Source organism: Aspergillus caelatus, assembly GCF_009193585.1.
Source record: "Aspergillus caelatus strain CBS 763.97 unplaced genomic scaffold BDV27scaffold_13, whole genome shotgun sequence".
Lineage (NCBI taxonomy): Eukaryota > Fungi > Ascomycota > Eurotiomycetes > Eurotiales > Aspergillaceae > Aspergillus > Aspergillus caelatus.
The window spans coordinates 283687-296221 of NW_022475276.1; the positions used below are offsets into that span (position 1 = coordinate 283687).

Here is a 12535-nt window from a genome sequence, read left to right on the forward strand (position 1 = left end):
CTCATTCGGTCAAACATCTTGCATATTGGCTTATGACTTGGTTAAGTAATAACAGAATAGCATATCGACCTACCGTGAGGCCTTCGTCCAAGCTTGTTGAAAAGGCCTTTCAATACCTGCCCTCAATACCGATGATACACCCCATCACAGGACACCCAGGCATGGCTCACATGTGGCGACGTTTGCTCTGAAGTGAAAGCCGCCGCAATCATGCTCTCTTCTTCAGCTCCATGAAGGAGTCCGCACTGCCGTCTGGGTGTACGCAATTCACAATGTCCAAGGGTGGATCGATGGACAGAAACAATGCATTCCAGTCATCGAAGGCTCTCTCCTTGCTCCCGAACTGGATCATCATCTGCATATCTAATGCTCTCATGACTCGCTCACGCTGCCAAGTCGCGGCCCCAGGGCTTTGAAGAATTTGCTCTGCCACGAGGATGGAGGCTCCCGGCTTCATGCTATCAACAAGAACCTGCAGAATGGCCCGGCAATCCTTCTCATTCCAATCGTGCAGAATGTGTCGCAAAAGGAATACGTCCGCACCGCGGCTTAATGCCGACTGAGGCTTGAAAAAGGAGTGAGGCAAGAAGACCACTCTTGACTTCAAATGATGGGGGATTTTGCCATCGGCACTATCCTTCAGCCCAACATTGTCCTCCACGATGACGACTAAGTTAGGATACTCCTCTGCGAGGGTAATTCCGACGAATCCATCCGCGCCGCCAACCTATGCTCATTAGAAATATAAGAGAGTTGGAGTGGATACATCGACACTCACATCTACGACAACGGCGTCTCCCAGCCTCTCCCAGTCGAAGCCCTTCAGAAGGTAACTCACATCATGGGCCCCGCCACTTGTAATCAATGCCATATACTTTCCGTAATTTTCGATCAGTTCGGGTTTCTTGGAAGCAGACGACCACCAGGTATCTTTGGTATCATGAGCTATCTGATATGCGCACGTGTGTTCTCCGTCGACGCCCTTCAACCAGTCCAGAAGCCGGACCATGGATGGCAAGCAAACATCAAGCTGGTAAGTAAGCAGCGGCGACAGCCGGGGTATCTCCTTGGAGACGTCTGTCTGCGCAACACAGCCAGGCTCCGGTTCGCTGAAGGCACCGTAGGTCATGGCCTGTCGCAAGATCCGCTGTAGAATGTCCCCGGGCAGCCCACACTTATTGGCGAGTTCAGATATGCGGATGCTTCCATCGAGAGGAACGATGGACGCGATCTGGTAGTGGTTGATAACCTGCAAGGATGCAAGATTCTGTCTATCCTTTGCACAATTGGTTAGCCAACAGCCAGTGGCAGTGTGAGAACAGGGCTTCTTACAATCAATGCCATCTCTTTGAGCATCTCACCAGGACTTGTTACGAGAACCAGGATCCTGCGACAGGCCTCAATCACGTTTCCACGGGCGTTGTGTGCGTGCTTGGAGGACTCATCCTGCAGCATTGGGATTGATTGGGAGATAAGGTTCGCCAGCTTCATGAGGCTGCAGGAAGAAGGAGTAGTGGCCATGGCGCGAGTCCCTCTAGTGAGTGTGGTTGAGGACGAGGTTGAAAGAAGAAAGAACAGAAAGTGGGTGAACAAAAGTGAAGTTGGAGGAGGCGGCAGTGCAGGGAAGGGAAGTGAATGAAAGAATGGGTCACTGACATCACGTTGTCTGCATAGTCCATTTAGGACTTTTTTTCTTTATCTGGAATTGGATCAAGAGTACAATTCACTGATTCCATATCAATTATTCTAATTTTTAAAATTCCCCAGAAAGCCTACAAGAAACTTCAGAGAGAATACATCATACCACCCAGGAATATATCTATTGGACATAGCTACTGGCAATTGCGGAGATGAGCTGTTCTGTTCTGTATATGAGGTGCAGATATATTGCATAACTCGACGGAGCCTTTAGGCCAGAGCAGTGACACCACATTCATCCATGGTTTGGCCTTAAAGGAACGAAAAGGGACCCCAAACCCACTAAGAAGGGTCAGCTTTAAAACAGATAGAAAACATGGACATCTTGGCCGCATACCACTCCATAGACCTGACGCGATGCGCTCACAACGCCGTAGAGGATATAAAACTTCCAGTCTTCTCCAATGACGGTGCAACCGACGCTCGGCGGAGGAGATAGGTTGAAAGCACGGTGATGTTGACTGGAATATGCCCAAGACATCAAGTCGTCCATTCAGTCAGACCGCCAACTGTACCTGGGCCTCGATCAAATTTCCATCCAGTGGTTTAAACTTCCACACCTAGCCCAAGTAGTCTTTTCCCGGTATGTGGGTGGTCTGTATGGCTCAGATTCCGACTGAAGATGTCGATTTCCGCGCGCTCGTATTCTTCTTTCCTTGCTTCTGTTGGTAGCCCTACAATATATCAAGGTAGGTATTTGGAATAGACTGATTCCGTTTACCTATAGAGACTATCGGTGCCGAGGCTGTCTACTTCGTAGAGTAGTCTTGGGGTGAATGACAGCATACAAACTCGAAGACTTCAAAGGAAGGCCGCTGATTGCTGCTTCCAGCCATGGTCGAACGACATCCATCACCCAAGACCATTGGCTCCGAAGCTCGGTAGCACCACGAGACGACGCCGATGATGTCTTCTTAACGACGTCTGTGTTCACTTACCATGGTGTGCTGTCGTCCGATGCGTCCTGAATCGGCGCTACCGTCCACAAAAGCCACCCTCGGCGATGCTGTTGCTAGTTGAGCCTTCACGCGGGTAGGGCTAGATGAGCGTCGGCTTGATGTCGACTGTGTAAAAGATGGAGCTGTCCTTTAATGTTTGTTTTAGCATGGCTTGTACTTGGATGCCATTTTCCTGGTATGGATGTGACAAAAGGTTTGAATCCAGGCGAACATCTCAGATGGTCACCATATGGCATGGCACCATCGCAGGCATCATAGTTGCTTCGTGACTAGCAATATGAGATACAACCTGCGTATTCCAAGGACGGGATTCTTTTCTCAAGTCTTCTACAATCCAATAAGATGTCATTACTATTGAATTTTAACTTAGCTCCTTCGGCATTTCGGAAGACATAGGGACCGACGACAGCTGCGCACTTCCCTCCATGAGATTCTAATTTGTCAAAAACTGTCTCGAGTATAATATTATGTGGACGAGTCATGTACCATATTATTATTCTAGAGGGCCACAACTCCACGGTCAAGAACCCTTCGAACTGTAGATGACCTATTTATTGGTTGTCGTCCGCATTCCAGATGGCGAATATAGCCGGCTGTCTGCCAACAGCTGCTCCAACACAGGACCAACGAGAGGGGCATCATAACCAAGCGATAACAATGAACTCATCATAGCATTGAAAGATTTCCTGTGGTCTGTCACAATTTTCCACAACTGGTCCTTCATCTCGAATGCACATTGATAGTCCAGTATTAGACGTTCAAGGCGGCTCGTCGGATTCATCACGCCAATTTGAGGATCGGAACCGAGTTCAATTACGATGTACTGACCAACCGCAGAGAAAGAGCATTCAATAACGAGGCCAGGCGCATGACATGCCTCTTCGACGGTCACGTTAACCTCTTTCGTCCTGTCGATGCCGTCACAGAAAACTTTCAAGTCGTTTGGCACGGACTTCAACGACAGAAATCGGAATTTTGAGGCGCGTTGCATTGGTTCCACGGTAAGCTTTCCTTCTGTCTGTTTGAAGTGTGCAACGGATTTTCGTTGGCCCTTGCCTCTCGTCGCATCAGGCGCATCATCTCGAGTATCCTCCAGAACAATGGCTTCCGCATCGTTGCCGATTACAACGAGAAACTCTAATTCGTCCACATTTAAGCAACCGTTTTCAGGAACCCGGCTGGCATCCATTGGAATGATGGTTCCTTCACGGGCCAGAACAGGGTATTCTTCTAATCCCCGGTAAAATGTGATCTCACGATCTGCGTCATACAGCTGACCAGTAAATATATCAACAAACCGGGGACCGGGTGGCAGCCATGCTTTAACAGCCCCCAAGTTCGTTGTTTTATTCCGAGGTTCGACAATGGGAGCAACCAAAAGTTGCGATCCAAAGATATATTGATTGGGAAACGCGTACGCCAGTTCAGCGTCCGGGTACCACCAGTACATCGGCTGCACCAAAGGCTCACCCTCAACAGAGCCAATCACGTTGCATGTGTACAAGAATGGTACCAGTCGATGTCGTAACGTCATAAAGTTAGACATGACCTTCTCGTACTCTGAGCGATACATCCACGGCTCTTTCGAATTCCACTTTGAATCAGACGAATGTAGTCGGAAAATAGGCGAAAAGACACCCAGCTGGACCCAACGAGTAACAAGCTCATCGTCTCTGTCCCCAAATATATGACCGCCAATATCATGGCTCCACCATCCATAACCTATATTTGACGCGGTTGCGGTGAATTCCGGTTGGAAGGCCAAAGAATCCCAGCTGACCACCGTGTCCCCTGAAAATCCTACAGGGTATCGTTGGCTTCCAGGCCCAGCGTATCGAGAAAAGATAAGGGGAGTGATGTTTTCATCTCGACCATGGTCAATGTAGTGGAAATGGTTCAAAAGCCACAGCGGATCGAGGCCAGAAACTTTAGAGTAAGGGCCCTGCTGCCAATCGATCCACCAGAAATCACATGCTGTTTTCTCTAGAGTATGATGCATCTCGAGATACGCTTTCATAAACTTGGGGTTCGAGGGGTCAAAGATAATAGGTCTTTTTTCCTCAGCATTATAGCCTAGCGCTTTAGCCATTTCCTCGTACACATCTTCATGTGAGTGAATGCCATTATGAGGGTGATCGTTCAGAGTAATCTTCAGGCGTCTCTTATGCAGGTCACTCCGGAACTTCTCCGGATTTGGGAAGAGATTCTTATTCCAGGTATAGCCAGTCCATCCGGAATGAGGTACACAAGGGTCTGAAACAAGATGCCAGTCCATATCCACCACCGACACTGATATTGGGATGTTGTGTGCACGGAAGTCGTCCATCAGTTGGACATACTCGTCCTGGTGATAGGCATAGTACCGGCTCCACCAGTTGCCTAGAGCATATCGGGGCAGGATGGGCTGGTTGCCGGATATCGAATAGAAAGCTTTGATCGCAGCTTTGTAGTCATGACCGTAGCAAAATAAGTATCCATCGATACGATCGCCAGGTTTCCGACCCGCAACGAAGTCTCCATCAAAGAGCATGGATTTTGAATCATCAAGGGCGGCGTATCCTGCTTTGGAAATCACCCCTTCTCCCATATCACAACAGCCGTCGCAAAGATCAAGGGTCCGAGCTGTGCCGCCCAAGTTGAGCGAGCCACCCAACTGGAACTTCTCGTCCAGTCCATACTGCCAGGGAGCTCCCCACTCGGTGTGTTTGAAGTTGAAATGGACGTTCAGCCCCGCAGGAGAAAATCGTTTCTTATCGTAACATAAATGGAAATGGTCGGTAATGATCTCGAGATTATCATCGTTGTCAACAACGCGGAATTGGGGCGCCGGGAAGTACCGGTTAATGGCGAATGTAGACGCTCGGTCCTCGAAACAACCATCAGAAGCCCACTCGTACCGAACCAAGCGATCGGCTAGAATGGTAAACCGATATGTCGAGCCGCAAACCACGGCCTGCGGGTTTGGGACAGGATTAGTCGTGAATGCCATTATTCAACGGCTTTTGAAGAGACATTCGACATGCGACTTCTGGAACTCTCTGGGCTGATACTTATAATTTCCACATCTTCTTGATCTACATTTGCGAGGGACGGATAACCTAGTGGGTAATTCAGCGAGTAATTCAGCGAGTAATTCAGCGAGTAATTCAGCGAGCGATTTCCGCGATGTGTTTCGGCGAGTAATTCGGCGAGTAATTCAGCGATTGGCTCGCTGGCATCGGCTGGTTTGCCTCAGGCATTTCTCCGATATTTAGCGAAGATCTTCCGGCCCATTTAGTTCTAGTCACAAACATTATTTTTTCCTTTCCCCAGCTCTGTTGACTCTCTCTCTCTCTCTCTCTCTTTCGACGGAGTAGAGTCAAAGTGTATTTCTGGGGTAGTCTCCACGGGGACTGGGGTCCGGTGTGGGCCATCCGGACTATGGCTATATAGTCGATTCTTACCCCCAGATCGCTTTGGTCTCATCTCTATACTACCCATACCCTCTATCGAACCTCCCACGTCACCTGTGGGGAGATCATCGAAGATGGAGAAGGATTCGGAAACCGTCCATATAGAATCGAAGCGGAATCAGAACATGGACAACGCCGCTCATGCTGTCCAATCCGAACGTGATATGGGCTTCCGGGAGGCCATCCGCCTCTATCCCATGGCAGTCGTCTGGTCAATAGGGCTCTCGATGGCGGTGGTCATGGAAGGATATGCGGTCATGTTACTATCCAGCTTCTACGCACTTCCCCAGTTCAATCGCAAATATGGTCAGCTCCAGCCGGATGGCACCTACGTGATCGCTGCCCCTTGGAAATCGGCTCTTTCCAACGGCGCCGTTGTTGGCGAAATCATTGGCCTTTTCTTCACGGGCATCGTTCAAGACCACTTCGGCTACCGTCTGACAATCTTTGGAGCACTGTCCCTGGTCACTGGATTTATCTTCATTTTATTCTTTGCGCAAAACATCGAAATGCTCCTGGCTGGGGAAATTCTGTGCGGCATCCCTTGGGGGGCCTTTCAAACCATCACTGTGGCGTACGCCTCCGAGGTCTGTCCTGTCGCACTTCGGGGATACTTGACCACCTATGTCAATCTTTGCTGGGTCATTGGCCAATTCATTGTGTCGGGTGTGCTGAGAGGGGTGCTCGATAGAGCAGACCAATGGGCGTACCGGATCCCATTCGCTGTGCAATGGGCCTGGCCCATCCCTTTGATGATCATGTGTCTGTTGGCTCCGGAGTCTCCATGGTGGCTTGTCCGCCATGGTCGGCAAAAGGAAGCACGCCAAAGCCTGGTGCGCTTAATGAGTCGATCGAACAATACTGTCGATGATACCTTGGCCATGATCCAGCACACCGATCATCTCGAAAAAGAAACCTCAGCGGGCACTTCATACCGGGAATGCTTCAAGCGATCGAATCTGCGGCGCACAGAAATTGTGTGCTTGGTGTGGCTGATCCAGGTAATCTGCGGATCACAACTTATGGGCTATTCGACTGTGTTTTATATTGCAGCAGGACTCCCTTCGAGCTCTTCATTCAATATGTCGCTGATCCAGTATGGGCTCGGGGTCCTCGGAACGATACTCTCTTGGTTTCTCATGACACACGTGGGCCGACGAACTCTTTATCTGTACGGGAATATTGCCCTGTTTTGGCTTCTTCTAGTCATCGGGTTTGTTTCACTGGCGCCCCATAGTGCGAACGTGAACTGGGCCATTGGGGCACTCCTGTCCGTGTTCACATTCACGTATGACCTGATGGTGGGACCTGTCTGTTATTCACTTGTATCAGAGCTCTCATCGACACGACTGCGCGCAAAGTCTGTGGTTTTAGCTCGAAACCTTTACAACGTTGGAAATATAGTGGTTAATGTGTTGATAAATTATCAGCTTACCTCGACAGCATGGAATTGGGGAGCCAAGTCCGCCTTTTTCTGGGCTGGGGTTTGCTTTTGCTGCGTTGTTTGGGTATTCTTTCGTCTACCAGAGCCGAAAGGGAGAACATATGCAGAACTCGACGTTCTTTTTGAAACAGGCGTGTCCGCTCGGAAATTTGCATCGACCGAGGTGGATATCTTTCAGTCAACCATTGTTCCCAAGTGAGACGTTGAGAACGACTGGTTCGCCACCTCTTCCAGTGGTGATATGATTATTGTGGATCTCTGAGGGAGAATACTCAAGGGCCATTTGAACGGTGGGAAGCAGTCGACGATGTTAGGGTGGCCCGGGACACTATGTACATAATCAGGACGTCCGTAGGCTTCACATTAATTTCCTGTGATAACAAAGTTCCCTTCCAAAGTACATGCGTCCCTTTGGTCCTCCTCATCTTCGTCTGCAACGGCGAATTTGTACAGCATGGTCAAGGGACTACCGAAGCAAACCGAGTACTCGGCCAGTCGTCCTCCCAGAGACAAAGCGAATTTATCATGAGAGTTTGGACTTAAGAAGAGGTATCTTTGAATTGAACCTAGTCGATCCAGGTTTTGTGTCATTGTCGCTGTCCAGCCTTCCAGATTTATTGAGCAATGGATGAAGTCAGCCAGGGCGTTGCCTACGTCGTATATCTTCTCGAACTGGTCCATCTGGTTAGCTCCAGCGCATGTAGGAATAAACGAGGAACTCACGATCCCCAACCCATGAACCTCCACTGACTCTTTAGACAGCGATGACAATGTCTGGAGTAGGGATAGCGAAATATCTTCTGGATATGAAAACGTCCTCGACTGGGATTCGGCCGTGGAAGAAAGTAGGCCCTGCTGAAGGGCCGCCCGCCATAGGACCAGCTCAAGCCAGCGCTGCGTCACAAATATATCAGCTTTCTGGGCGTCGGACATCACATCATAGCCCGGAAGTAGTTTCGAGCAAAAAGGTTGCCACGTCGAATGGGCGGAGCTAATTGTCCCCCTTTCACTCCAAAAAGACAGAAAGGTGACATCAATCTGTGAATACACGTGTACAAGCTGGCGGAACCCGTGGTCAATTTCTGGCGGCTCTTCCAGGCCCTCTAGGTGATCGTTCGGCTCGCGGGTAGGAAGAAGCAACGGGCGCGGTAGAAGGACCGATTTATGTCTTGCCACAGCTAAAGATCTTTCCGTGACGAATAGAATGTTGTAAGTCCGACGACAGTATAAGGCGCTCACATAGTCCATGTCACGGTAGAATTCGTCTGTATGCAAACCAAGCGCCTGCGCTAAGGTTATAGCCTCGCGGAGATAGAACCAACTTTGTCGAGCATTGTGTAATTCAAAGTAAGTCACTGCGACAAAGAAAGACGCAAGGAGAGAGAGAAGAGTGCTGTCCTCGACAAAATCATATTCCGACCGCACCGCAAGGCTCTTTTTGATGAACATCCGCGTGACTGATTCCCATTCTCCGCACCCCAGGATGGATTCGCTGTGACCGCACAGAAAGGAGGTGACTAACGCGCAAAGAGCAAATAACATCGTTTGTTCATTCGGCTCCATCGGTCGGCCAAGCCATTCTACTAGCGTCGATGGCCTGAAAAGAGGCATGATCGGGTACATCTGCTGTAGAAAGATGTCCACGCAGCGTCGCATTAGTAGTCGCAGATTTTCCGGAGCTAGGATATCTGCCCCTCGTTCGCAAGCATTCTGATCATCTTGATTGCCATGCGATTGAATATATCTCAGTGCCTCTATCTTCTTTCCATGGCCATGTTTCGGGCCGCGTCGTTTTCGAACGTATTCGCGGCTGCAGACAAGCCGGGTCCGCTGGCAGGAGCTGCAAGGCAGCAACCCGTCGCACCGAACTCGTCTTTGGCGGCATGGGTCGCACGGGATTTTCTTCGATAAAATCCTAGCTTCGTTCCTGGTCTGTTCCATCAGGAAAAGAGTCATGCGGGGGTGACATGGCTATCAATGTGAGTGGGTGTGTGGGTGCCTTTTTCAGTTCCACATAACCTTATCTCCGACCTTCCTCACCGCCATCACCATCCACCAATGAGCCACACGACGCTACTGCTTCTCGACTAGGTAGTACTAGTAGTTCTATGGAGCGGTTTGTGTTAGCAGAACAATATCCTACATGAGGCATTATGGCAGGTCATGTAAGTGAGTGGCATCTGGACACCGATCGTGTAAGTAGTCCGGTCACCTGACTCACCTCTTTATTCCATAGAAAAGGCCATGTTTTCTAATATCAATGTCTTCAGTACTACTGATGCACATTAATTAAAATACAACGGCGTAATACTTTTCAGATCTATATGTATGCAGTTATGCGCAAATGAGTATGACATGCCAACGATGTGTGTGGAGGTGTAATCTTAGTATTCTATCACCATCACGAAAATGCCCTGACAAGGGCTTATCTCCCACAGTCATCTCAAATCCAAACATGAACGATGGAAACTTGGCCCTCCTGTCCGGTTAGGTACCTGGCCTGCGCTAGTATAAGTGACAATTCACATTGATCACACGGGCCTTGCCATCAAGCCCTAATCTATATCGGACACTGCATGGATTTCCATCCTTTGTACACTAGATAACAGGCTGAATATCAATAACATGATATCGTAGTCCTCAGTGATCCTCTTACCGGCTTGTCCCTATCACAGACTTCCCAGCCATTTTTGTTCGCGTCCCGTCGCTTCAAGATGCATTGGTTGGCATCCCGACCCATTTTGCATTGCTTGAGATAGTTAGCCGAATTCAAAATGGTCTGAAGTGTGTCATTCTAGGTGGCTGACTAACCCCTGCCTGGACCACGTCATTGACTTTATTACTACCATAAGGATCGCCTTTCAATAATGGCAGTTCCCTGTCGGGATAGGTGGGCTCCACTGCAACCCCAAAGCTGAAGAGGAGCAAGGCAAGAGGAATGACAGAGAGTATGGTCGTCTGCATGCTGCGTGCACAAGAGCCTACAGGTTTCAGAGAATAGAATAACAATATGAAAGTCCCTCTTCTCGCTAGTAGAAAGGAAAATATTACACGAAAGGGGCAAGGTCTTTATATACCTTACACTGAAGCGTTCAGAGTAACTATCCTTCTCCAAGGCTTGTAAAGGTCCACATCCTTTTCTTTGCCCTAGCCGTTCTTTGTGTGATTATTGGATACCGGTAGTTAGTTATGAACATAAGATGAAATCTGTCGGGCACCGTAGACTCCTGAAGCGCTTTGTGGGTCAAGAACATGTTGAGATATCCAGCCCACACTCTAAAACTTGACTAGGGGCCGCCCGAGTGCCCGGGTCATTGTGCAAATATGCGTTGCGACAGTACACCTTTCACCTCCGAACATATTCATAGCCCTAGTCCCTCCTTAAGTAATCTAACCCGCGCCCCAAAAGTGGACCGTGCCCACTCTGACAAAGCTGACGGCGCATACCCACACCAGCGCAAATCTGATGGCATCGAAACATCTTTGAGAAAAGGAGTTGGGTCAGATAAGGAGGAAGAAGGGAGAAGACCGAGCAAACAAGCCATAGGAGGATAGTATGGCCCAGAACAGTTAGTTATGGAGGGGTGTTCTACCTTTTTTTTTTTTTTTCCGAACTGAGATGAACGCTTTACCGGCATAGGGATGGGGCCGTGATTGGTGGAGATTGCGGGGGCCTCATTATCCCTGGTGCTATGATATCCATAGCTCCACGAGACGCAGGAAAGGCCTGATTGCAGTTTCCTCCTAACCTACAGGGTAAATTCAGTAATTACAACATTCCTCATCGGGGCTTTAACACCAAGGTTGCTGATTCTGAACCATATCGGTTGTTAAATATAATGGGCTCGCTGCCCGATGCACAATCGCCGTCCCTCAGCCTGGATCATCCCACAGACCAAGAAAATAATACAATATGGACACTCACCGCAAACGCTTAGAAGGACGCCCTTCCTGTCGATGCTTATGTCACTCAGTCTGCATACCTCATGACTGTCCCACTCGCCAGAGACGGAGGGATGACCCAATGGGTCCTAGTGGAGAAGGCAGCGGCCCCGGGCAAAAGACTTCTGCTATCGTCTTGCGAAACGTTCTACAAGCGTTCCTGGATTTGTGACCGCAACGGTAATGTAGCTAGCGTCATTACTCATGGTATCGCAAGTGTGTATACCGACTCGAGGTATCGTGGACGTGGCTACGCGTCTCGTTTGATGAACGAGTTGGCGCGCGTTCTACCGACCTGGCAGATCGATCAAAGCGAGCAAGTGAAGTGTGTAGCTAGTGTTCTATTCTCGGATATCGGAAGAGGATATTACAGGAGACTCGGATGGCATCCGTTTCCTAGTTATCATATTGAGTTTGAGCCGGCAAAAGCAGCAGTGGACAGTCTGTCGGCTGCTGGGACAGCTAGGCCACTTCTAGCAGGGGACTTGGAGCAGCTCTGCAAGGAGGATGAGGCACTGACTCGACAAGCTCTGGCTACGCGGACCCCTGAGAGTAGCAAGACCAAGTTTATGATCGTTCCGGACCACGCGCACATGCTTTGGCATCATAGCAACGAGGAGTTCGTGACCCAGACACTGTTTCACAAGAAGCCGCAGGCCAAAGGGGCAATTGTCGGAGAGCCAGGCAACCGTGTTTGGGTCGTCTGGACTCACCGCTTTTATGAACCACTACCGTACTTGATCACCTGACGCACGTCCCCACCTGCCGCACGAATTTCTGTATGGCAACCAACATTAAAAATGAAGCTTTAAAGCAACATACTAAATAAATTATACTTGGTTTTTCTGATGAAGCAGAGATATGATGCTACTAAAGCTATATAGAGCTTTTTTTCAATCCCGGAATCGTTGTGGGAGGCGTATTTGCCTTCCACGACAATTTATAGATAAACAGCCCTCCCCATCAATCTTAGGCTCTGGAATAGTAATATCTTGCTTCTTTTGAGATATAGCTGGCTTAGGACACTTCTTCTTGCCTTT

General features: G+C 49.2%; 7 protein-coding genes across 7 annotated transcripts; 2 read left to right on the forward strand and 5 right to left on the reverse strand.

Annotated features, from left to right (window-relative positions):
- Window positions 1–58: 58 nt before the first annotated feature.
- On the reverse strand, window positions 59–1521 carry BDV27DRAFT_165879 (S-adenosyl-L-methionine-dependent methyltransferase; the record flags this gene model as incomplete). The annotated part of the gene is made up of 3 exons (XM_032074047.1): window positions 59–727; window positions 779–1267; window positions 1333–1521. 3 exons carry the CDS (start codon window positions 1519–1521, stop codon window positions 209–211), a joined length of 1197 nt encoding a protein of 398 aa, XP_031932437.1. The 3' UTR covers window positions 59–208.
- Window positions 1522–1765: 244 nt separating this feature from the next.
- Window positions 1766–2022, reverse strand: BDV27DRAFT_121145 (uncharacterized protein; the record flags this gene model as incomplete). Its single annotated transcript, XM_032065288.1, has 2 exons — window positions 1766–1980; window positions 2015–2022. 2 exons carry the CDS (start codon window positions 2020–2022, stop codon window positions 1833–1835), a joined length of 156 nt encoding a protein of 51 aa, XP_031932438.1. The 3' UTR covers window positions 1766–1832.
- A 1026-nt stretch (window positions 2023–3048) lies between these two features.
- Window positions 3049–5915, reverse strand: BDV27DRAFT_14501 (glycosyl hydrolases family 31-domain-containing protein). Its single transcript, XM_032070344.1, has one exon. It carries the CDS (start codon window positions 5644–5646, stop codon window positions 3205–3207), a length of 2442 nt encoding a protein of 813 aa, XP_031932439.1. The 5' UTR covers window positions 5647–5915; the 3' UTR covers window positions 3049–3204.
- Window positions 5916–5921: 6 nt separating this feature from the next.
- On the forward strand, window positions 5922–8341 carry BDV27DRAFT_121149 (general substrate transporter). Its single transcript, XM_032065289.1, has 2 exons — window positions 5922–8225; window positions 8277–8341. The coding sequence occupies exon 1, from the start codon at window positions 6184–6186 to the stop codon at window positions 7750–7752; it is 1569 nt and encodes a 522-aa protein (XP_031932440.1). The 5' UTR covers window positions 5922–6183; the 3' UTR covers window positions 7753–8225; window positions 8277–8341.
- On the reverse strand, window positions 8273–9605 carry BDV27DRAFT_165881 (uncharacterized protein; the record flags this gene model as incomplete). The annotated part of the gene is made up of 2 exons (XM_032074048.1): window positions 8377–9605; window positions 8273–8327 (listed from the first exon to the last, which is right to left on the reverse strand). Exons 1-2 carry the CDS (start codon window positions 9507–9509, stop codon window positions 8273–8275), a joined length of 1188 nt encoding a protein of 395 aa, XP_031932441.1. The 5' UTR covers window positions 9510–9605.
- Window positions 9606–9996: 391 nt separating this feature from the next.
- On the reverse strand, window positions 9997–10764 carry BDV27DRAFT_14530 (uncharacterized protein). Its single transcript, XM_032070393.1, has 4 exons — window positions 10631–10764; window positions 10365–10534; window positions 10210–10302; window positions 9997–10151 (listed from the first exon to the last, which is right to left on the reverse strand). The coding sequence occupies exons 2-4, from the start codon at window positions 10515–10517 to the stop codon at window positions 10059–10061; spliced, it is 339 nt and encodes a 112-aa protein (XP_031932442.1). The 5' UTR covers window positions 10518–10534; window positions 10631–10764; the 3' UTR covers window positions 9997–10058.
- A 382-nt stretch (window positions 10765–11146) lies between these two features.
- BDV27DRAFT_121156 (GNAT family N-acetyltransferase) lies at window positions 11147–12158 on the forward strand. The gene is made up of 3 exons (XM_032065290.1): window positions 11147–11401; window positions 11479–11891; window positions 12016–12158. The coding sequence occupies exons 2-3, from the start codon at window positions 11540–11542 to the stop codon at window positions 12066–12068; spliced, it is 405 nt and encodes a 134-aa protein (XP_031932443.1). The 5' UTR covers window positions 11147–11401; window positions 11479–11539; the 3' UTR covers window positions 12069–12158.
- The last annotated feature ends 377 nt before the right edge of the window (window positions 12159–12535 follow it).

Bases quoted from the DNA above. Each gene is read 5' to 3' on its own strand.
- BDV27DRAFT_14501 (XM_032070344.1), bottom strand. From the start codon at position 5,646: ATGGCATTCACGACTAATCCTGTCCCAAACCCGCAGGCCGTGGTTTGC.
- BDV27DRAFT_121149 (XM_032065289.1), top strand. From the start codon at position 6,184: ATGGAGAAGGATTCGGAAACCGTCCATATAGAATCGAAGCGGAATCAG.
- BDV27DRAFT_14530 (XM_032070393.1), bottom strand. From the start codon at position 10,517: ATGCAGACGACCATACTCTCTGTCATTCCTCTTGCCTTGCTCCTCTTC. The intron at 10,303-10,364 runs GTTAGTCAGCCA...AACTATCTCAAG, and splicing joins ATGACGTGGTCCAGGCAGGG to CAATGCAAAATGGGTCGGGA. The intron at 10,152-10,209 runs GTAAGAGGATCA...CCTGTTATCTAG, and splicing joins TCTGTGATAGGGACAAGCCG to TGTACAAAGGATGGAAATCC.
- BDV27DRAFT_121156 (XM_032065290.1), top strand. From the start codon at position 11,540: ATGACTGTCCCACTCGCCAGAGACGGAGGGATGACCCAATGGGTCCTA. The intron at 11,892-12,015 runs CTAGTTATCATA...TGAGGCACTGAC, and splicing joins ACTCGGATGGCATCCGTTTC to TCGACAAGCTCTGGCTACGC.